We start from the raw sequence: 23,946 nt of genomic DNA, 5'->3' as shown, positions 1-23,946 counted from the left end.
ACTGTTTGGAGCAGATTTTGGGGGCGGATAGCTGTAGGAGAAGAAATGGCAGTCCCATTGCACCTGTGGAACTATGCGTGTGGGGCATCGGCAATAACTCCTATGAGTTATGTTATAGAATATAGGACTGGTAAATGTTCACATAGTACAGCGATGATCGCAGATCTCTCAAGACTCGTTAGGCTGGTACAAAAGTCTCTCTCCCCCCCGGGCAAAATGAAGTGTTTCCCATATCAAAGGCTTTTGAAGGTAAGAAGAACTGAAAAGCCACCTTGTACAAGAAAGATGAAAGATGAATGAATGATTAATAATCTATGCACAAACAACTGAATGCCTTCACAGCTAGATAAAATTACACAGCTGAGCTAAAATGGAACATGTTCCTTAGGAGGGATCTGAGCTTAATTTATTTCAACAAATTAAATGAGAAATGTTGGTACAAATTACATTCCAGATGCAATAGCCTACCGATAAATTATCACTTGAATTTAACAACATATAAGCAAATTGAAGAAACATCACAGCAGGCAGAACCCAAGTGTTGTGGTTTATTTGATATCATTCTGCACTGTAGTATGTCTTATATATATAGAAGTACAGAATATCCTTTAATAAAAATTATTAGTTTAAGGGATCAGTTGAGGTTTAAATACTATGCACAGGTTAAGATGTTACATGTTGCCATGATCTTTTCTTCACATTTTGTCAAAAGGCCAGATAATCTTTTCCTATTTCTGTCCAAGTTGGGAAAGCTAAATATAAAAAGATAAGAAAAACGTTAGATTACCCATTATACTCCAGTTTATAAGGAGAAAACTGACTTCATCCAAATATTGTGTACTAATGTATTACTAAAGATAAACAAAGTAGGCAATATTTTCAGACTCAAAATAATTTATTTTATCAAGCATGTTTCATAAAATAGAGCAGGGTTGAGGAATCTGTGGCTCTTCAGATGTTGCTGGACTCTCATCCTTAGACAGGATGTCCAATAGTCAGGGATGATAGGAGTTATATAGCAATATTTGGAGGACCATAGATTCCCCACTCCTGAAACAAAGCAATATTTTTAGTTAAGGAATGATTCTTCCCTGTGGGTACACAGCCCTTCTCTCTTGAGCATGACAAGAGACAGCACAACTGTCTGAATGGGAGACCTGGATGTGTGTCATCTCCACATCATACACCATCTCTCCACTTAGACAAGTTGCCTGGGACAGATCTTCCATTTCCAAGATTTCCAGGGGATGAAGGCAAACCAATTTATTTTAAGTCCTACAGGGATTCATCTGCATGTAGGGTACTGTGTGCTCACAGACAAAAGGCTCACATGGGGAAAACCCCCAAAATAAACACCTAGTACAGTATAGGAGTGTATCATGGTCTCATGTCTTTGCAGAAGAACTCCATTATGGGTACTTGTTATGTAATCATCATCATCATCATCAATTAAATTTATAAACCACCCTTCTTCCAAAGTCCACAGCGTGGTTTAAAACATAAAAACTTAATACTCAGATATTACTTTGCTCTAATACTACTAGAAAAAGATTTAAAATGCACAAAACATCTTGAAGGGGAAGTATGACCAGCAATGCTAAATAAGCCAAGCAGTTAAACCTTCTGACCACCAGGAGAGGAAGTTACCGTATTTTTCGCCCTATAGGATGCACTTTTTCCCCTCCAAAAATGAAGGGGAAATGTGTGTGCATCCTATGGGGCGAATGCAGGCTTCAGGAAGCTCTCTGCAACCCTTGGGAGACCGGTGCGACTTTGCGCCGGTCTCCCAAGGGTTGCGCAGAGCTGCCTGCATCCCAAAGCCTGGGGTGCGCTGAAGAGCGTGCCCCGGGCTTCGGGCAGCTCTCTGCAACCCTTGGGAGACCAGCGCGACTTCCCGCCGGGCTCCCTAGGCTTGCGGATAGCAGCCTGTTCTGGGGGTTGGGGTCGGAGGAAGCTCGGGCTTGCTCTGCCCCAGCCCCATGCCTGGGGGAGAAATATTTTTTTTTTCTTTATTCCCCCCCCCAAAAAAAAATTAGGTGCGCCCTATGGGCCGGTGCGCCCTATGGGGCGAAAAATACAGTATTTTAGCACGGCTACACAGTGAAGGGAAGATCACTTTAATAGGGTCACCACTTTTACTCGCTCCTGGTTTTTCTAAGGTGCTCTGCTTCACACTGCCCTCCCTTCACATGGGATCAGCAGGCTGCTGTTGAGGAAACAAGTAGCAGCAGGGTAAGTAGAAGCAAATTTGAGAGGCTTGTTTTATGAGTTTCTGGTTCACTTGGGAAACATGCCAATAGGTTGGAAAAGACTGCAAATTCACTGGAGTTGGTGCTAGCCCACCCAAAGCAACATCTGAGAGACTTGCACGCTGTTTTCAACCTAGCTGATAAATCGCCCCATATTAATAAAAACATGCCTCAGAGAGCTGTGAAGTGTGCACGCAAAGTGTGTATTCTGCCCCCTCTCCCTCCCTGCCAGCTCTTGTTTCCTCTATAGCAGTTCTGTGAGCAGTAAACATCTTGCCAAGCGCAATGAACCAACAAATTTGATGGGCCTTTCCTGGGTTTACGATGAATATCACAAATAAAAATACTTGTTGAAAAAAACTTTTAATTGACTTGTGCATTATATTTTAAAATGATAACTGCATTATCATTTAAATCCTTACCTGTTTTAAAAACTGTGCAGCATTAAAGAGTTCACTGCAGCCATATAAGACATGTTTACCTTGCTTGCCCTATGTGAGACAACACAGATTTAATCAAAACATTGCTCAATTTTATATTAGGAAGGCCATTCTACAACTTCAGAGAATGGAGGTGGTTTTTTTTTTATGAACTGCAGTGTAGCAGGAAGAGAGCTCAGTTTCCCCCCATTGTTGTATATAAGCAATTGACAACCAGATCAACAATTTATTTATATGCCGCCCATCTGACTGGGTAGCCGCAGCCACTTTGGGTGGCTTCCAACAAATTAAAACACAGTAAGACATCAAACATTAAAAACTTCCCTATATGGGGCATCCCTATTTAGCCTATCTTTCTGTTAAAAACATTTTCAAAGCATTTTAAAAACAAACAATATAAATAAAACCATAAATTTGTGAATCTGCATTTCAACCCTCACTTGTGTTTCAAACATACCACAAAGAAACGTAATTGTTTGCGGTGGAAAGTTAAAGAAACTGAAGAAATAAATCACTGACTTTACCATTATATAAATGACCCGATGTATTAATTTCATGTGTGTGCTGCTGCCTTCCCATTTACTTCAATGGAGGAGGAAGCATGGTGCACATATATCTGTGTACACGTCTATACTTGTGATTAAAATGAAAAAGGAAGTCCACTTGTGTACCCCAGAGAGGCATGCAAAAAAATGCAAGAAGAGATATAATAATAAAAGAAACTCATAAAGTGGTAACATACCTTTACGTAATCAATAAGGTTTTGGTATTCAATGTAATTGCCTCCTCCAACTACAAACACAATTGCCTACAATGCAAAAACAAATGAAACAAATAATATTCTGTAGCTACTGCTGCATTCTAAGCTTGCTACAGAAAGAAGATACAAATTCGTCATATTTTTAAAACAGTTGAATTTGTGTTATTTGGATGAATTTCAGGGCATCAAAAAGCCGAGTACCAAGAAAGTACTCGGTTTGTGATAGTAGAAACAGAACTTTTCAGCTGTTTAAACCTTTAGACTGCATCTCAAAATCTGGGCACAGCAATCCTATAATCCTGCCAAATCCTTTTGGGGAGGGTAAGATGGGGCACAAATGTGGATCCACTAACTCAATGATCTACCTGCCATGGAGACCTTGGTATGCCCATGGAAAAGCTCTGTGGATGTAGAGTTCAATCCTGGGATTGGTCTTGAATCTGTTAAATCCAAAGTTGCTTTGCTCCTGTGGACCTGGATTTGGACCATTAACTATGCCAGCCTGAAGCAGTGCAGTTACCGTATTTTTCGCTCTATTGGGCGCACCGGACCATAGGGCGCACCTAGTTTTTTTTTTTTTGGGGGGGGGAAATAAGGGAAAAAAATTTTTTTGCCCCCCCCCCCCGAGCCCCAAAGAGCAAAGAAGCCATGGATCCTGCTCAACCTCGCAATCGCTCCCGGAGCTTGACGGGCTGGGGGCGGGGGAAGCCCAAGCTTCCCCTGACCCCAGCCCCCAGAACGGGTCGGGGAGCGAAGGCGAGGAACTCCCGCCGGGCTCCGCAGGCTTGCGGATAGCTGCCCTAAGCCCGGGGTGCGCAGCGCCGCGCTCCCCGGGCTTCGGGCTGCAAGCACCTATCCGCAAGCCTGCAGAGCCCGGCGGGAACTCTCTCTCTCTCTCTCTTTTGTGTGTGTGTGTTTGTGTGTTTATAAAGACAGAAGAATCCCTGGCCTCTTCAAAATTTTGAGGTCAATGTCACCCTTATTACAATGTAAGATTAGCCACTCCTGTTCTAGAAAATGTATGATTACTGTGGATAAACAGTCAAATTTTCTTTTAATTCTCCAAAGCAAAAAATGTCCATCTAGTAACAAAACGTCAGTTTAAACACTCACTTATTTTTATTGAGTTAAGTTACTACCACAGATGCTATTTATCATTGTGATTTTAATTACTTTTTTATTTATTTAAGGTATTAATATATTTCCCTTCATAATATTTATCTCAGGACAGAATGTGTTTTGATTTACGCCTTATGGGACTTTTTATAGTGGAAATGCAGCATCACATTAAAAATAAATAAATATACAAACATATAAATCATGGGCTTCATCCGATGCTGTCCACCCTTGAAGACAACAGACTTCCACTTGCACAACAGGACTTCACCTAACTCTCTTCCTTTCTTGTAGTCTCTTTCATGCCATCAGTTCTGCTCTGAAGGGCTGGAGGACCCTCTAGAGTGGATTTTATTTGGCAGGGTAAGTTTCTAAGGGTCCTCACACAACGACAGATTGTGCCTCATGTATTCTGCCAAAGGCAGCTAATTATCCACACAATTTATTTTGCCATAGGGTTTAGATATTTTATTTTTGCAGTTAAGAGCATTGAACTATTTATATTTGATCCAATTCTAATTTAAAATAGCAGTTTCATGACAAAATAGTCATTTAACGGGAAAGTATTGAATCATATTTATTTCTAAAATATTTGCAGTCTGCTTTTCTATTTCAGGGAAATACTCGACATCAATCAACATCAAAATAGTAAACTTCATCTAAAAAATGATAACCACCATAACCAATTAAAAAAACTCCCCAATAAATCAAAATTTACATTAGATAACATTTTAAAACACTGCAATTTTACTGCCTGCTGGAAGAAGAGCAGAGAAGAAGCCCGGCAGGGCTCCCTTGGAAAGGGCATTCCATAACCTTGGCACCACAACACAGAAGGCCTTGTCCTCATGCCCACACTTCTGGAAGTGAAGGCGCACAGCTGATGTAATATTCAATTAACTTCATTCTGTTTGACCATAATATTGGAGCTGTATATCAACATATTTAAGCTTAACCATTTCTACATTCTATTACAAATATGATCAGAGAAGTCAAAACTGGTTTTTGTTCTTAGCAACATTTCCCTGTAAAAATAGGGATTTTGTAGGAAAGATATATAAGCAGTAGGAGTCAGAAACCCAGTCTTCTGTTTGAGAACTGCTTCTGAATTGTGCATCCCAATACTGTTTTTCATGTGCTTTTCTTCATGTGTAATTCTCTATAGAGGAAAACCAGTTACTGTTCAAACAAGACCATCAACTCCAATATTGTACCTGGGAAAGACTGGGAAGAGACTCTGAGCTTGCTCACAGCTCCTTTCCCCAACACAGAGAAGTGAATGATCAGACCAGGACCTTTAACTGATACTCCCTACATTAAAACCAAATACCGATATCTCCCTTGTGCAATATTGTCTGCACAGGGCTATTATGCTGGGACTGGGTCAAAGTTAGGAGAGAGAAAAAAGGTGCAGAATGTGTGTTTTTAGTGTGTACCCACTTTCAGCAAAATGGTGAAATTTTTTTTGAAGTTACGTTTTACATTGCTCCTTAGAAGCGACATTTTACATTTTAAATTGCTCATCAACCAAGAACCTAAACACATTTCTTTACAATTAATTTCTCCTAATATCTTAAGTAAATGTGTTTAAGGCCAGGGTGTTAAGAATGTTGGAAAAGATTAGCTTATGCTTACTTGACTCTTTGAAGATGAAAGGAGCTTACAATCGCGGCTAAATATCATTTAACAAAACTGTAATCACACTAATGATTTCATATAACGGGATCCAATTTTCTGTAAGGAGTGACCAACATCTATTATATTTAAAGCAAATGTTCATACCACTGATTTGGAGAAGTACGATCTGTTCTTACCTCCTGAAATGGATTTTTGTTTCTTGGAACTGAGCTGAAATAAATAAATAAAAACTTTATTGAAAGCTCAGTTATCTTTTAAACATCAAGCATTCAATATTCATAAACACCTTGAACTATAAAACAGGAGCGTTGGTCTTACCTAAAATGTGTTTGTGACTGGGTATTAATATTCCTCTAAGTGGGACTGTGTTCCTTCTCCTGCCTGCCAGGCTCGGGGCATTTGTGTAAGGGCTAACTCTTTGGTGACAATGCAATTAGAGAACCTGCTGCTCTAGAGGACTTCAGTTGACCTTTAGTGGTTCACAAGGCAGAAATTGCCACTGTTCAAGCTTCTAAAAAAAGTTTAAAGCTCCTAAAATCAATCGCATATTCTCAAACTAACCATTTCAGGGTTGTCAGGAACAGAACTTTCAGCCATCAAATGCTTAGATTAACAGGAATGTTTCAAAATTTCTCCTAAAAGTTCATAGTGAGGAAGACAAACACATCTTATTAGGGAGGGCATTCCACAAATGAGGGAATGTCAAAGGCCCTGTCATTGGTCACTGCCAACCAGGGAACCCTTAGTAGTGGGTCCACTAACAGGGCCTCCTCTGCTGATCATAGGGCCCAAGATGGTTGATAATGAGAATGGCACTCGGTCACCTAAACATTTAACTTAAACATTAGAAAAGCACATCCCAGAACACATGAGTTGTAGTAGAGTTCTGTTCAGACAAGAGAACTTCATCTTTTTCTCCTCTTTGTGAACCCTCAATATCTTGGGCCAAGTGCAGATTTTGGCATGTGTACAGGAGGATCCAGATAAGAGAATGGTTTCTTTACTCTTTTATTTAATGTTACACAGACTGCACATTAACTATATTTCAAACGGCAGGCATCACACTTACTAAAATTGCATGGTAAACTCACCTGTCACTGCCACGCAACATCTTAGGGTCAAAATACCTGTAGTCATCTGTTTCCTATTTAACAAGAGAAATCTTGGTAACAATTTATTGCTATGTTCAGTCCCACAAGTTTGACTACTGTGGCTTCTATTAATCCATTTCCCAACTTACGAATCTAGAAGTATTCATTCATAAAAACAAACATATGCTAGCAGCCACCAATATTCATTCAGTCACATTGGTAAAATACCTATGTTAGCTGCTACCAGCTGGTGGGTGAGGAGAAGAGGTGGCTCATGGGAAATTCACAACTCCCAAACTTTTCAAAATATACTACTTGCGTAATATGTTCTAGCTCTGAAGCAATATATTAATCTAAAGATGTCACTAGTTTTAGATCTCACACTAGGTCCCCCAACAGTATGTTTTCCCCCCACATAGTAACCAAGATTGCCTGCTTTCTTTTCAAAAATGGCAATGAATGTTGAAATGATGCACCAGTCAAATTTATTTCAGCCCATGATTTACTAGTACTATTAAAGCAAATTAAGTTTGTTTTTAGAAAACGTGAGGCATGACATTTTTTTTTTATACTGTTGACATCATTATGATATGAAGGATTTTTTCCTCCCTCAAAGACACTCAATATTTTTATTGGCAAATAGCACCAGTTTTTCTGTCTCTACTTTTGCAGTTACTTTTATCAAGGAGGTTGAAGAAGAAACAACTCTCACTAGGCTATATTTTCCAGATTATATCTGTAGAATTAAAAAAACCTCCTCCCAAATGAATCCACAACAATTATCAGAAATTTAGTTTATTCTTGTGCATACCAATGTACAAAAACTTCTGAATAGAATTATCTCATAGAGATTCATCTCGTAGGCCACCAAAATATGTGCCCTCAGTTGTGTTTGGGAGCTGTTTTTCATGATACAACCTCACAGATGTTGGTTTTTCTATAGTATTTACCACCTTGGTGGCATATTTGTGTGTATATCTACACCCACAGAAATAAGGAAAGGTAATGAGATGATACTGAAATACTTGTTGAAGTTTTATGTTTTGGTCAGCTTCATCATTCTGTTAAACTGTAAAGTGGTACATGCAGATTTACAGATACGATATGAAACACAATTTCTTCCTATAATGTTAAAATTCGTAGTAGTTCATGGCACCAAAATTGTGTATATCAGTATTTAAAAAAATTTATCAAATTTAATGCACACCCTTCACTAGCAGAACCCAGAGTGGGTTACAACAATTTACAATTCAGTATTAAAAGCAGTTAACAAATTAGTCACAGGTATGGGGTGGATCTGGAAAACACACCTCAGGTTTCAAAGGCCAGGGTAAAGGGACTTTATAAATAAAATCTAATGTGCAAGTTTGTTTGCTGTACTTACAGGATTGGACTTCATCTCCATAAGGTTGTCTAAAATGCGGGTGACAGGAAGATTCTATAGAAGAGAGTACTTAATTCAAGTAAATTGCAGAAATTGTTGTTCAATGTAGCTTAGAAAAGAAACAGGCACAGACACAATTGGATCACTTTTCACATTGCTATTGGAGCCCTTCCTCATTTTAAAATGAATACAGTTGGCCTGCTATATATGCCTCTGCCATAGTAAAATAAGCACACACTATCTGAGTGTTTGTTCCCAGGGTAAAAAAGAAAAAAAAAAGAGAGGTGATTCAGATATTGCATTTATTTATTTATTTGGTCATTACCCATCCTTCACCCTGATGGAATAGCAATGGACATACCAGGTGGAACAGCACACAGGCGGTCTGGATATTAAGACTGACGGAACTGCGCCCAAGTTAGTAGCCACTGAACTTTGAGCCTCAATATTGGGAAAAGCAGCTTCAATCAGTTAGCCTGCAGCTTGTCTTAAAGCACCTGTTTTTTCCCCCTTTCAAAGCTCTCACTGGGTCCCAACTCATCTGCCACCCTCCTTCCTTGAGAAACAGTCAAGAAAGAGGAGATATAATAATAGGTAGTAGCATGGAGACTGATGGGAACAGACAAGTCTTCAGAGATATTCTGGAACTGTAGTAGATTATTCTTGTATCGCTTATCAATTTCTTTAAAATTCTAGGTGTCCCATATGAACTACTGAATGCCAAAGAGTTGCATGCAACTTAAGAAACAGTTTGCCCTTTTCTTTAAAGTTTCTTGTTGGCAGTCCAAGAAATCTAACCCATGCTTTCTAGTTATACTGTGAAATATCATTGGTTTCAAATACTAGAATATGAACATGCTTAATGATCGTCAACATAGAATCTACATTGTTAAACACACCTGTTGCTTTAGCACGAAATTCTTGACCCCTTCCATCACAAACTGGGATCCTGTATTCATGACACGTGAGAAAAGGCTAAAACATAAAGAGCACATCGAGCATGATTTTGTGTACTTTCAGGTGTTAATAAAATTATTATTATGGTGAACTATACCATATGAAGGTAAGAAACAGAAATTAAGCATCAAAGATATGAAGAACTGCCACCACTCCCTTTTGTTCTGTTTCCGATTTATCTGAATATCGTTTATTTTTTAATGCACCTTTTGTTTCTTTGTTCATTTTTTTATTTTATTTAACTGAATTTTTAAAACAAAAAATAAAATTAATAGGAAAAAACCTGTGTGTGAAATATTTTACCACACTTTTCTTCTATTCCCTTAGGATATACACAATCAGACTATTAGTTGTTTTTTTGTTTTGTTTTTTGTATGGAAAATAAATTTTGCATCTACTTTAACCAATGTAATGCTTGGGAAGCTCTGTATTGAAACAGCCTCTAGAGAGTAGAGCGAGGGTTGCTGGTGGGAAACTGCCAAGCAGTGAAATCCTGAATCTTCAGCAAAGCTTCTGCATACCAATTCATACCAATACTGCAATACTGCATACCAATATTACTATTACTGCTACTATGAATCTGCTTTTGAATTTATTTTTTTCTGTTGCTTTTACATATATCATACAATTTCATTGCTACATAATATTCATTGAATTTTGTTTCACTCTTTGTTGTTCTAATAGTAAACCACTTTGGGAGTCCTTTGGAACCGAAAGCACAGGACAGTAAATTAAATAAATGAATAAATAAATAAATAGCCTAAGAGAAGTTAAACCTCACAGGCAGAAGCGATCAGAGGCAGCACTCAACTTGTTCCCAGTAAAAAGGCAAGGCTTTTCAAGTAGCAGTAACAAAATGTACTTTGAAACTTACCCCAGAGACTTGGCTGCACTGTTTCCATACGTAGTTGGAGCTGAAGCCATCTTGGCAAAAGCTCTGTGAAATAAGTAAGTTAATATCTGCACACTTAATTTATTTTCATCAGAACACTACTAAATCTACCAATTATACCATGAAAGAAGCATTAAGTTTGAAAATCTAGCCTTTCTAGGCATTTGAGGATGAAACTGCTCTTTACTTCACATTAGAAAGGCAACATGACTAATTAATAAGCACATACTACAAATAACACCTGTCTCCTACTTTACTACCTCCCAAATACTTCAGCTTCACAATTCACAAAAATAAACCGTTTTGAAAGTATTATAGAGAAAATTCTGTGTTCAAAGCAGAACAAATAATTGCAATACATGTTCAAAGTCAAAGGGGTCAAAGGGGACAGGAGGGAATAGCTTAAAAACAAAAGAAAAAAAGGTATTTTTCAGAAAGAATTGTAATAATCTTATCTATTACACTGGCTATCATCCTGAACCTATAAAAGTCTTAGGCCAGTTTGGTTTGGAAATGTTATATTCTAATACTTTAAAATTTCTGTAATCACTATGAAGACGCTTCTCCCCTAGAGATGTGACTATGGTACTGAACAATGTATGACTGCAGATGCTGAATCTGACTGTTGCTCCACAATCGTGAGAATCTGAGGCACTATATTTTGAAGCAGAATAAGTTTTTAGTGTGCATGGTAGTATCTAATGCACTTTTTGTTGAATTGTTTGAGGGGAAAGAGGGACAGGATGAAGTGCCCAGTAGCCAGACAGTAGACATTTTCTTGCAACTCCAGGTCTCTCTAAGTTTTTGCAATATAGAATTTCATTGCTTTATGAAAACAAAAATAACTTACTTCCATTGTTTAATGTAGTTTAAGGGACTAAGATTACACCCTGCATCTGTCAACGCTTTTTTGTATTGTTCCAGATCTGCCTAGAATCAAACAGGAGATTTGAGATGTGTTACATGTCTTCTAAATTTAGCAGTAAACTGCCACCATTATTTGCTAATAATAAATCTAACACTTTTACTTCAGGGCATAGAAAATCCTCATTATCTTCTAAACAATCATGAATACAAAAAGCACTGGATATATGCAGACATATTAACATTTCATTCAGAACAAATCATGCATGATTGCTATGAAAGTGCAAATTAAGAAGGGTGTTGAAATAAATGAACAAAAGCAATCATTGCCTTCTTTTACGCATCACTTGAACCTATGGTTAAGCTTCTTAACTATGGTTTAAAAGTGACATATGAACTGGGCCACTATCATATTGTCACCTTACAATCTTTGAGAAACTTAAGCCAATGTAAGTTTTTAAAAATATATTCCACAACTCATTACATGAAAAATCAATGCATGGTACTCTCTGTACTATAGATTATATTCTGCTTTCAAATTTCAGGGGTGACTCCCTGCCATTATGCAGCAGCACCCATATTGATGGGAGATATCTACAGACTGTAGGGAAAAAATCCTAAGGAGTTCAGAGAGAATGGTTTATTAAAGTTCTGCAATGTAGTTCAGACTGAATACCACAGGTCAGGTTCTGAGTGGTTTACAACATTTCTGCAGCGTTGTCTAGTGGCATTAGACCCCTACTGCAGGCTGGAGGACTGTGCTGAGATAGCACAGCATACAGCAGACCTGCAATGTAGTCCAATGTTCATATAACAGGTAAGAAGCGAGACTAGTTTGCATTTCCAGTAAAAAGTTCCCCATACCTGGCAGGAAGCAGCAAAATTTCATCTATTTTACTTGCCCCCTCAGACCTTGTCCCAGGCTAATCAAGCAATCAGCTGTTTGAGGAGTCTCATGCTTCAATGGCTTGTATGCAAACTGACTGCATTTTCAAATTTAAAATAAAAAATGCATATTAAATAAGATCCAAGTTAGCATAAAAGAGGAGTCCTACATGTTACTCTTCTTTGTGCAGAATATTTTTTTTAACACGAGCAAGCATTCAAGTAAGGATTCTCCACCTGCAGGCTGAAGCACCTGATCTCACTGTGTGTGTCAGTCAGCTCCTATGAAATACACTTTAGAAAGGCTAGCATTAAAAAAGCTACACTCTTCTCTTGCTGTATTACAGGGTATGTTTCATGACGAATGCAAATCCAGAGACTCCTTGGCCATGTGGAAATAGAAAAATAATCTGCATTTTTAATACAGATTATCTTTAGTCACCTCAAATAATAATTATCCTAATTGACTTATTGCATTTTAAGCTATTTAAGCTGTCCTGATAATATATTTATAGGAAGTGATCTAGAATTATTAAAAAATACAATAAATGCTTCCAATTTCCTGTCACTGCCAAATACGTATTTCTTTATTTCAAGAAAACACACCAAAGCTCCTCACAAATTCAGTTAGTTGTGACCAAATATTTGGCAACATTTCAGAATTTAGCTTCAAGTGTGGCGGCTGGAGAAGCTAGAAAGACCATATGAGTAAACATGTTTAGGACTGCATTGCCAAGCAGTAAACTTTTATAGAGTTCTTTCTTAGTGGTATAAAACGCTTTCTTGAGATCCTCAACGTTGCCTACCTTTACTTTTCAGGACAGGGCATCTATGGACAAGAATTTTACACTTAACACACTGAAGTTGCTCTGTTACTTTGTGCTCACAGAGGCAAGTGGTGAAACAATGCCTGCACATAGCACTGGAGTGAAAATAGCAGATTGCTTGTAAATCTCCTACTTTTAAGACTCACGCCTGCATTTTCTATGCTCTGTCTACAGCCAGTGCCACAGCCTACTACCAAGTAAGAGCAAAACATTAAACTCGGAAGCATTCCTAATGAAACTGCATGACTGTTTCATAAAAAATCCATACCTCAGAAGGACACTGTACACAACTTATGTAATATATAAGAAACAGTCGCATCTTGTCCTCTGCAGTTCCCGCTGAGGAAAGAAAAGTTCTGAATTAATTTTCTCTCTCTTAATAATCATCATCTGTGTAATTAAAAGCAATTTGGTATACAATATCATAGGCAGGAAGTAAAACTTTGAATTGTTTCAATGAAGTGAACTAAGTTTAGTAACATACAACAAAAGTTTTATATACAACTAAATAAGCAGCCTTTAAAAAAAAAGAGTACTGTAAACAGTTAAAATCTTTAGCAGGGATGCAATGACACTTGTAATGTGGAATGATTTAGGATAATTATGGTAGTATAACAGATGGATAATGGTAAAAGATGCTGCAAATTTAATCTTAAACATGGAATACATGGAGAGAGAGAAGAAGGTCCGAAGGCTCAAAAGAATGCTTGAAATGGTTATATTAAATGTGTATAAAATTATTTTAAAAACCAATAAAAAATTATAATAAAAAATAAAAAGAGTACTCATGAAGCATGATATTAAGCCTGAAGTATGGGAAGTTGCCATCAGAGGAGGAGGATTTGTCAAGACAAAGCTATCACTCTGGGAGTGTGACACAGCTATCACATCTCTGAAGGACTTTTCCATCAGTTGTTCCAAGTCAGCCTACTTGGCCTCAAGGAAAGGTACTTGTTGCCTGAGGGCCAGGAGCTCAGTGTATCCATCAATCGAGGATACACCCACCACTTCTGTCCAGCAGGCAGATAGTAATACGTGTGACATTCTGTACAATACACTGGATATCGCTCATCCCTGTTGTCTTTCAACCTATCTGTTTTTGTAGCCTATTGAATTAGTTTTCTAGGGAGCTTAGAATTTGTTAGTTCACAAAGGAGAAGGGCAAAGTAGTCTGCCCTAGCCTTCTCACCCTGCAGCCGAACTCGCCTGTTACCTTGGCTTGATGCTTTGTTACTGGGGTTAAGATGCTGAGCTAGCTGGGGTTCTTTATAGCCCTGGCTAGCATCCTCTACTTGCTGAAGCAATTGGACCAGGAGTTCCTAAGGCCTACCCTTTGACTTTAGTTTGTAAGCTGAACGTGCAAACTTTAGAAGACTGGCCAAATTTTAAAAGGTAAGACATTTAAAGAATAAACATACCAAACAATATCATGCAGTGATATATTGTGTATGATATGATATCCAACCGGCAGTGGCATTTTGAGTTCCCAGAGAGAAAGTCTTTAATAGCATGAGCTTGCTTATATGGCAACAATTCTCAGAATGTTATGAACAGAAAGAAACTTTATAGTAAATTATTAATTTTTTACTTACCATCAGGATCAGAAATCATGTCCAAAAGTGATTTATCCAAGGTGGACTTGCTCATGATTTTTTCTTCATATTCAAAATACAAATCTAGTTTCCGTGTCTTTAAATTAAATAAAAACAAATTTGTTGTTAGAATATCATTACTACAGTAGATTTGATTAGCTACTTTTAATATATGAAATTGTTCATATGGTGATTTTCCTCAACCTGGGATAACCTATGATTAGAGATTGGAAGCAGGTCTCAGAATCATATTTGTACACTCCTTCCCACCGTGGGAGAAAAAAAGTTTGAATAAGGGGAGCCAACATTCAAATAACCACACAATATGTTAGTTTGGTCATTCTCTTCTTCCCATGATCAGAAGCGAGAAAGTAGCATTCAAACCTGTCTTAAGACCTGTATTTATATAAAATTTATATGTCACCTTTCTTCCATTAAACTCAAAGCAGCATACATGAAGTACCCAGGTAGTCTCAAAACCAAGCACTTATCAGATTCAAATGTGCTCATCTTCAGCAAGGTTGCTATACTATGTGGCTTTAGACTGTGCTCTGGGGTCTTTGCTATAGTAGTACACACATTCTACTCATGTAAAAACATGCTGATTCCCGAACCGTCCGAAGGCCAGATTTAAAAGGGGATTAGGTTGGATCCGGCCCCCGGGCCTTAGTTTGCCTACCCATGGTGTAAACAAGTGCAAAATGATGCATTTTGAGGCTTTGTATGTACTTTTATGAGGCCTGAATTGGCGGTGACTGACCAAAACGAGATCTTGGGGTCAAGGTGGATAGCTTGATGAAGATGTTGGTTGAGTGTGTGGCAGCTGTGAAAAAGGTAGCCCAGAGTTTAGTGCTATGCAAGAGGCAGACAAACAAAATGACTTTCTATAAGGGCCTTAGCCCTCTGTAAAGCAAAAAAGTACTTGAGGGCCACTGTACAGGGGAAGGTGCTAATTGTTCTGCAAACATTTCAGGTCTTTAACTATATTCACATATTCTATGATGCTAGAGTAATATTTGTCCAATAGTCACAATCCTTCTGTCAAACTATTTGTTCTATTAGATCTTAAAATAAACTTGTAGAAAAAGTCACATATCTACATTATTGTTTTTGGAAATACTATAAATCCATGAAAAAATTCAACAGAAATCAGAACCACAATTAGATTAAAATAAGGAAATACTATACACCAAGACTTCAACCATGTACCCACTGCTAATGCTTAACTCTCACTGAAACTAGTGGGAAAGAAAAATGCGTAAAGGTGCCCAGAACAGCAGTATAAGAATGTTTCCAATAAAATGACAGCCTTTTTAAGAACAAAACAAAACAAACCCTATTTTGGCTATGATTATTAGTTGCCAAACTTCTAACAGCTTAAACAATTAACCTAAAACAAGGTTTCTTTTCTTCTAAGCTTTACCAATAAATATTTGCTAATCCATCCTGGGAAATACTGGTGTGTTCTTTCCAGAATTTTTGCTCAACACTGAAATATGCCAAAAAACTGCCAGGTTCCATGAGCTGGTGATTAATCTCACAGTTCCTCTTGCTGTGCCTTCGAAAATGATCTAACGCAATGTGGAAAGCAGCTGCAAACTGAATCTAAAAATACCACTATTACACATAGTATGATTTTAAAATTACTTCTCAGATAAAGTACAAATGATCAGATCAGGTAATACTACACTCTACGAAGTAACACCCTTTAAATAAGTCTTTGTAAATCTTTAACTGCAACTCTGTGCCCAATTACTCTTCTCTAAACTACACTGACATCAAAAGGTATGTGTGTGTGTGCATGCGTGCACATATATGTGCAGTCTTAAGACATAGTCTAATCCAAATACTTTATACTAAAGGGTTTTTACCATCAGAGCCTTGTGCCTCCTTCCCAACGCCCAGTGCCTCCAGCTTTGGGAAGGCAGCATGAGGGCTGGGGGAGGGGAGGTCAAATTTTGGCCTTCTCCTCCCCCTTGGCATGACAAGGCCCGCAGGTTCCATGCTGAAGTGCTCTTGTGGCCCACTTGGTATGAAAAGTTGGACTGCCCTGAGTTCGATGATAGATCTGTCTTTTATTTTTCTTTAATAATCTCCCATCTTGAGACAGAAAGGGGACACACTAATAATTTATTCTACCTCTGCAGTGTCAAAAGCATCCACTTCAGAAAGGACCTCAGATTTCTGTGCCTTGGAAGTGGGAGATAGTCAACCATGCAATTATTTCCAAACCACATCCTGCCTTGGAATTTGATCAAAGTCCAATGTAAAGTGCTGCTGTCAATGACCTGCCACCACTTTCCCAGAAAAAAGAGGTGACAAATAAGGACTGAACGTCACCCACTGCATATTTGACTTCAATCAAATTCTATGGAAATACTGCACTATTATTCAGATCTCATAAAGCTGTCATGAAACGTTCCATGTCAAACACCGCAGGGAAAAAGATGATATTGCTGTCAAGTCCAGAGGAGGGGAAATAGTGTGTAAATAATAAAAATATCTTTCAAATAAAATTACACTAATTAGGTGCACTGCTGAAGGTGGGTATTAATCCATGGTATTGTTTTGGGTTACATAGATTGGGCAGCTGGTGATCACAAATTTTCAAAATTCAACCGATGTAAATTATTCTTTGTGAAGTTATTCTCAGGAACCAATAAGCTTTTTAAAAGGAAAGCAGTGGATAAAAATTGCTTGGGTTAGCTATTTCTGATACTGTAGTTGTTCTCTTAATAGCAGCATGATATACAGGCATGGCCTTCTGCTTAAACATTTTCCTCTCTTTTTTTGTTCGTAAGATGAGAATATGATCTGGCAGAATACCAGCTTGTGTCTAAGATCATTTCTGAATAAGATAAAAATAAGTTTCTTATTCATTTTTATCAAACATAAGATGCTGTAGCTGTTTCAATTTTTGTTAACACTGTACATTCCAAAAATGTAGCCTATAAATTGACAACACAATGATATTCTCTATTAAAAAATGAAAGCTAGAACTTTAAAACTGGCTATGTTTTTCCACCTGAAGAATGACCCCTGCTTTAAATAATAGAACCTTCCAAAATGGAACTAATGCATCCCTTCAGAGTCCTGAGAAAACAACCTTCATTTTACAGTACAGTAGACGCTCGGGTTGCGAACGTGATCTGTGCAGGAGGCACGTTTGCAACCCCCAGCATCCGCAACCCGCAGCACTGTGTCTGTGCATGTATGGGTTGCAATTCGGCGCTTCTGCGTATGCACCGAAAACCGGAAGTAACCTGTTCCAGTACTTCCGGGTTCGGTGCAGTTCGCAACCCGAAAACGCGCAACCTGAAGCATCTGTAACCCGAGGTATGACTGTACTCATATTTTTAGCTCTAGATTGAAGATGAGCGATAGTACTTTGCTTAAGGTCATGTAGAGTGTTTGCGGCTGATAGGAAATTTGCATTAGTCTACGACTTATGCTATTGGCTGCCAAACTGCACCAGTTCTCAAAAATGTTGAAGGTGATGGTAGTAGCTGCTAATGATTCAGAATGTCATGAAGTGGTGATCCTACGAGCAAGTACTGCTGGGTGGGGCCCCTTAGGCAGGTGGTAACAATTAGTCTCCCAAAGTGGGAGCATGTGATGGGGCTGGCTGGTTGCCTGCATCCCCCAGCCCCTATAAATCATTGAGTTAACCTGCCGGGGGCAGGAGAGAACATGCCGTTTATTAGATTTGTTGTTTGATGCCCTGTAACTTTTGCCAAGGAAGAAGCCAATAAAGCCTGGTAACCCGCTCAGTGCCTGCGTGTAATTGATGAGTAGCCTGGAGGGAGGAATTGGGGAGCCGACTCCCTCCATGACACAGACAACTATGGTTAAGTTTGCACAGCGAGGAAGTGGCACATTATTGCCTATCCATGTAGACTGCAATACTTGATACTGACAAGCACATACAAGCAGAATTACACTCCTCACTCAAGGCACTTAGGATGAATCCAGCTCAAGCAATTGTTCACTATAACAGCTCTTATCTACTGTCTCTCTTCCCATCAAGAATCTCTGCTCTCTCCGTTTCCTCCCCTTACTCATAATAAGGCTTCATCAGTGGCAGAACCACAGCTATAGGAATAGGCCCTTCCCCAAAGGAAGCATAGCAGATCACTTCAGTGGTTCGCTTAAGTGTTCTGCAAAAATGTTAATTTTTGTCTGCCATTTTAATTTGATCCTGATAGACAGTATCTTTCTTGTTCTTTTTGCTGTTAACTTACTTGTTCCTTCTTCTCAAAATGAAGTTATTGCAAATGTTTTACAAAAGAACACTGCTTTCAGAATATTTAGTATGTTAGAAAGCTTCATGATTAATGAGCTTCAAATAACTATTTTCCATACCTTTATGTGTTCCAGGACAGCTGTTGCCACATTTGTATGAAGATCTATGAGCCTCTTCTTTTCTAGAAGCTCTGGAAGAGAGCTGAAGAAATTACATACAAACTAACTGTCCGCACTATGTAGTCCAATTCAACTCCATATTTAGCATTACAAAAGCAACCCAAAATATGATATACATATGAGGGAACAATATAATACTTTTGAGAGACAGTAGTACGCTCAAATCAGCAGCTTCTGAGATACAGGAAATGGATATCCAAAACAAGTTTAGGATCTCTGTGCCAAGACACACTTTAGACCTCCAGCCTTTTCCAGCCTGGTATTCTACAGATGTTTTGGATGACAACTCCCATCAACCTCGGCCGGCATAACATCACGAAGGACAGAATTGTAGTCCAAAATGTCAGGGGGAACCAGGCTGGGAAAGGCTGCCTTAGGCCCTACTTTGCTCTACTCACTGGCTCTGTGATAAGAGTTCCCAAGTATGTGACTTGGGGACAGTGGGTGGGGAGGAACTTGACTGGAATCACCAGCCACTGAAAAGTTTTAAATGCCTCTAGGAGTCTCCACCTATAAACACGCACCTGTGATATCTGAGGCCTTTGGTCACTTGGGAAGCAAGCCAACAATAACAGTACCACCAGAGAAGAGATATGGAAGCTTGCTCGGGTGAAGGCAAACACACAGGCAGGCAGGCAGGCAGGCAGAACAGGCAATTTCAGCGGGCCATACATTGAGGCTCCCTGGCCACTGCCAGCACAGCGCAGGCAGGCAGGCAGATGGGAGTGAAATGCGCTGTGCTGGCAGTGGCCAGGGAGCTGCGATGCATGGCAGCCTCAAAAAGTCTGAAACCGATATCACAATCTGAACTTCGTACCAGTTTCAGACAAAGAATCGAAATATCACCCAGCTCTAGCACAGGATCAGGATACTGGATATGTAAATCCTATTTCTCTGCCCCTCAGCAAATGTTACAAGATGTAATCTGTAGTGGTATGATTTCAATAATCAGACTTCCTAATCTTCCCAGCCTATAATTTGGCACCCATGTTATCTTATATCATTGGGGTACACTAGTGTGTCACAGTGTTATGCTTCTACTATGGAACATACTCTGGAGAGTCAGTCAAGTATCCTTAAAACTGAATAAGAAAGAAAACCGATTAAATGACAAGTCTTTTGCAAGCACTTAAGAATGCTTCAGTAATATTGCTTACCTAACAGCTGAAGTTAGCTTAGCTGTGTTATCAGAAAGCATACTTATTGCTCCTTCATCTTCACCTTCTAGTCCCTGGGAAGAAAAATAATTTCAAAAAAACAACCACCATATATACTTGAAGAACAAAAATATGGTGAAAATCCAGTTGAAATATTGAACTTTATAACAGAAGAACCACAATTCAATTTTACACAGGTTTTGAAGAAAGATAAATCTAGGTCTACTGGTTTATATATTTGTTTCATAGAATTTATATATCACTTAACTGGAAAAATAATTTCAAAGCAGTTCACAAAAATCACAAAAAATGATTGAAAATACTGAAACATTTTCAAGTCTCTTCTGTGAATGGCTCCCTAAAATATGATTACCAACACAATGGGTGAATGCAGACTTCCAACAAGCCCTCTGCCAGACCTTAAAATTACCTCAAAATATAGAGATATTGTTCACTGCTTTCCTAGTGTTGTTGGCAGCTGTCTGCATCAAAAGATACAGTGTGCCTCCAGGGATGAAGTCAAACCACGGGAGAATACCAGCACCTGCTGGGGGGCTGCAGAGACCAGTAACATGTAACTGCTGCCTCCTGTCTCCTCCAGCACCGAAGGGATTTCTTTGGGGTACAAGCCTGGACAGTGTGTATGGAGTTCCTGGGCTGCCCAGATGAGACGACCCCCCCTCTCAGCCCCGCTGATGTGGTCCAAATGAAAGCAGAGCAATACATCTGGCACAAGCTTGGTTGCAGGAGTTGTTTTCCATGCATCTCTTAAAAGTGCAACCTTGTTAGAGGTTTAAACTCCAATCCTAATAGGGCTGTGCTGCATTGCCTCTCAAGTCCTCCCAACTCCCCCTTCCTGTGTATTTACTTCCTGGAAACACCCAGTACATTTCTTGAATGTCAACATTTTAAAGCACTGTATAAATTCCAAGAATAATATTTTAAGTTAGATATAAGCAAATCTTACCATTATACTTTTAAGCCTCTTGACTTCATCTTCCTGAGCTCTGTAAGTTTCTAGCTCTTGCTGAACCGACTCGGCTACCTCTGGGAAAGGGCTAAAGAGATTATGTAGGCACTGTTTAAATTAACACTTTAAACTAACACAGTCTGTAAAAAACCCAGCTTCCATAGTCCTTTATTCACTTTCATTCAGCCCACCAACCCTTCATCGCAAACACACCTGGGGCTGCACACAGTAACTCAGTACCCTTCTCTCTTCTCCTTGTTAAAACTGTTTTTTTTTAAACGAACCCTCACTGTCTCTCCATCCCTGCTTTACTCAAACCTCAATTTCTTCTCAGTGTCCCTCTGCCTAACTTCTGCCATTGTTTGAGGAGTCCAGCAAGAAGGACACTGAAAATTGGCTGTTTTAAACCTCTTATTCTTCTATTCCTCAGCTGCTTCATGTGAGAGAGATAAACAATGTGAAGCCTTCAAACATTTCATAGTAACTTCCCACAATTATGTATTTCACTTCTCGTACCCTGTGTTGTCTTCGACATGACGTTCTAGATTCAATGTAGTAATTTAGAAGATATTTTATTAACAAGCAAACACCAATCTATTTGTAACACCCATCAAGTGACCTTAGTCTTCTGTAACTGAATAAGCTAACTGGCGGATTTGCTGTTAAGATTTTATTCATCTTAAATATAGAGTAACATATATCATCATGTTGTGTAAAGAAGGCTGCAAAACTGGAGAGAGGAGGAGGCATGAAAATGGGAGTGGTCTGTGTGCAAGGGAGAGGAGGGTGGAGGAGGTGCAAAGGGGGTTAAAAAGGAGGGAATAAGAGGAATGGGATTGAAGCAGGGGCATGAAAGGGTCTGTAGAATAGAAGGGGGTGGCTTCATAGACAGGCAGAAGGTGGAAAGGCTGCTTAGTAGTTGCAATGTGTGGGACGAGAAAGATGCAAGAGTTTACTATGGGGGTTATTTGTATTCAAGGAGAGTTGAACAAAAGGAAGTTGGGGTGAAGGTGAAAATGAGTGCAAAGCAAGCCTGAAGAAGAGAGACGTGGCTTTGGAAATGGGGTTAGGAAGGTGAACAGTGACCTCTGTAGTGGCATGAGGTGGGAAGGGGTTTGATGTGGTGGGGAATGGCAGAGAGATTGGTAAGTGGAGTGAGCAGGGGGTAAAGCCCCTAGTCAGTAATAGACCTTGAAGCAGAAGTAGTTAATTTAAAATATCCAGCTTACCTTCCTTTATGCTTCTGCCAAAATTTATCAGCTGCAGTTAAATCATATGACTTTTTATTTTTTTTCTTTGGTCTAGCACCTGCTGGGGAATTTTCCATTCCTGAAGACTCTTCCAAAACAACTCTGTTCAAATGAAAATCCTTTAAAGAAAATTACATGGCTTAAACATTTTTGCCTGCTGCCCCACAATTGAAAGCAGAATATTCCTAATTCAAAATGGGATTATAAAAAGGGCAACTGTTGAATGTGATTCTGAATATGCAGAGCAAATGAAATCTCATATTCTTTCTATTAAATATGACATTTTAAACGCTGCCTCAAATTGTGCTAGTTTACTTGTAGTCTACTCTTTGTACAAAAGCTTAAGAATAGATATTATTATTATTATTATTGGCTTTTTCCATTGGGCAACTGTTGCAACTTCTGAATATTACAAAACATTATTTGGCTATGTTTCCGCAAAACATTCAGACGCTTTTTAATTTGCCTCCTTCCTCTTTTGTTCTGAGAATGCCCAGGCAATCCAAGACAACCTGGGAAATGGGAGGGGTGGGGATGGAAGAAAATATACATTGAAAGTGAGAGAAAATAAGGTTCTCCTTTTTCCTTGCTGTGGATTACCCTCTCATCCTCTGAACTGGAGTCTCCATTGTATGAAGAACAGCTTGGAGATGGGATAGAGAAAAGAGAGACAAAGGGAGTTCTTTAATTTTGCCCATATCTATCTCCTCTCATTCCTGGAACCATTTCAGGCAACACAAATGAAAGGCACCTCTGGATTATTATTATTCAATGCATTTACACCCCACATTTCCTCACACAGTTGGTGTTTGGAGAATTAAAAATGGCATCTCCCGCCTAGAAGCTGCAGCTACCACTGCAACTCTCTGTAATTGTTTCTTACTTTAAAAAAGATGGCTAAAAGTTAGTAACTGTCCTTACTGTTCTTTTTCTCTGCCTAGCAAAAAGTCAAAAAGGAAGAGTCACACATTATATTAAGCACTACACACAACTATAATAAGTATTTCACACTGGCATATGATTGTGTTCAAATAATAGCATAGAATTGTAGAGCTGGAAGGAACACCAAGGGTCATCTAGTTTAACTCCATGCAATGCAGAAATCACAACTAAAGCATCTATGGCCATCCAACCTTTGCTTAAAAACCTCCAAGAAAGGAGAGTCCACAACCTCCATTTTCAAACAGCTCTTACTGTCAGAAAGTTTTATCTGTTGTTTAGTCGGAATGGCTCCTAACTTGAAGCCATTGGTTTGAATCTTACTCTCCAGAGCAGGAGAAAACATGCCACTACAGAGAAGGTCCATTCTCATGTTGCCATAGCTTCAGGTATTGTGGTCCTGAGTCATTTAACTCATTATAGGTCAAAACCAGCACTTTGAATTGGGTCTGGAGACTAAGTGGCAGCCAAACCAGGACTGGCATTATATGCTCAAATAGTCTTGCCCCGGTG

At 38.9% G+C, this 23,946-nt stretch overlaps 1 protein-coding gene across 3 annotated transcripts in view; it reads right to left on the bottom strand.

Annotated features, from left to right (window-relative positions):
* Positions 1-528: 528 nt before the first annotated feature.
* Positions 529-23,946, bottom strand: part of SCFD1 (sec1 family domain containing 1) — a 40,776-nt gene continuing 17,358 nt past the window's right edge. For all 3 annotated transcript variants that reach the window (XM_083614538.1, XM_083614540.1, XM_083614539.1), the window contains 15 exons: positions 22,474-22,613; positions 21,242-21,332; positions 20,275-20,348; positions 19,058-19,139; positions 14,696-14,792; positions 13,372-13,442; positions 11,378-11,457; positions 10,510-10,572; positions 9,578-9,653; positions 8,679-8,732; positions 7,295-7,347; positions 6,380-6,413; positions 3,432-3,497; positions 2,672-2,740; positions 529-752 (listed from right to left, as the gene is read on the bottom strand). In XM_083614538.1, coding sequence (XP_083470664.1) covers positions 729-752; positions 2,672-2,740; positions 3,432-3,497; positions 6,380-6,413; positions 7,295-7,347; positions 8,679-8,732; positions 9,578-9,653; positions 10,510-10,572; positions 11,378-11,457; positions 13,372-13,442; positions 14,696-14,792; positions 19,058-19,139; positions 20,275-20,348; positions 21,242-21,332; positions 22,474-22,613 — 1,074 coding nt within the window. In that variant the 3' untranslated portion in view covers positions 529-728. The remainder of the gene's footprint in view (positions 753-2,671; positions 2,741-3,431; positions 3,498-6,379; positions 6,414-7,294; positions 7,348-8,678; positions 8,733-9,577; positions 9,654-10,509; positions 10,573-11,377; positions 11,458-13,371; positions 13,443-14,695; positions 14,793-19,057; positions 19,140-20,274; positions 20,349-21,241; positions 21,333-22,473; positions 22,614-23,946) is intronic.

The sequence above is a fragment of the Podarcis filfolensis genome (genome assembly GCF_964270895.1).
Source record: "Podarcis filfolensis genome assembly, chromosome: 1".
NCBI classification, from domain to species: Eukaryota; Metazoa; Chordata; class Lepidosauria; order Squamata; family Lacertidae; genus Podarcis; species Podarcis filfolensis.
Note: the sequence above shows the minus strand (reverse complement) of the source record. Positions and strands in the feature narration are given on the sequence as shown.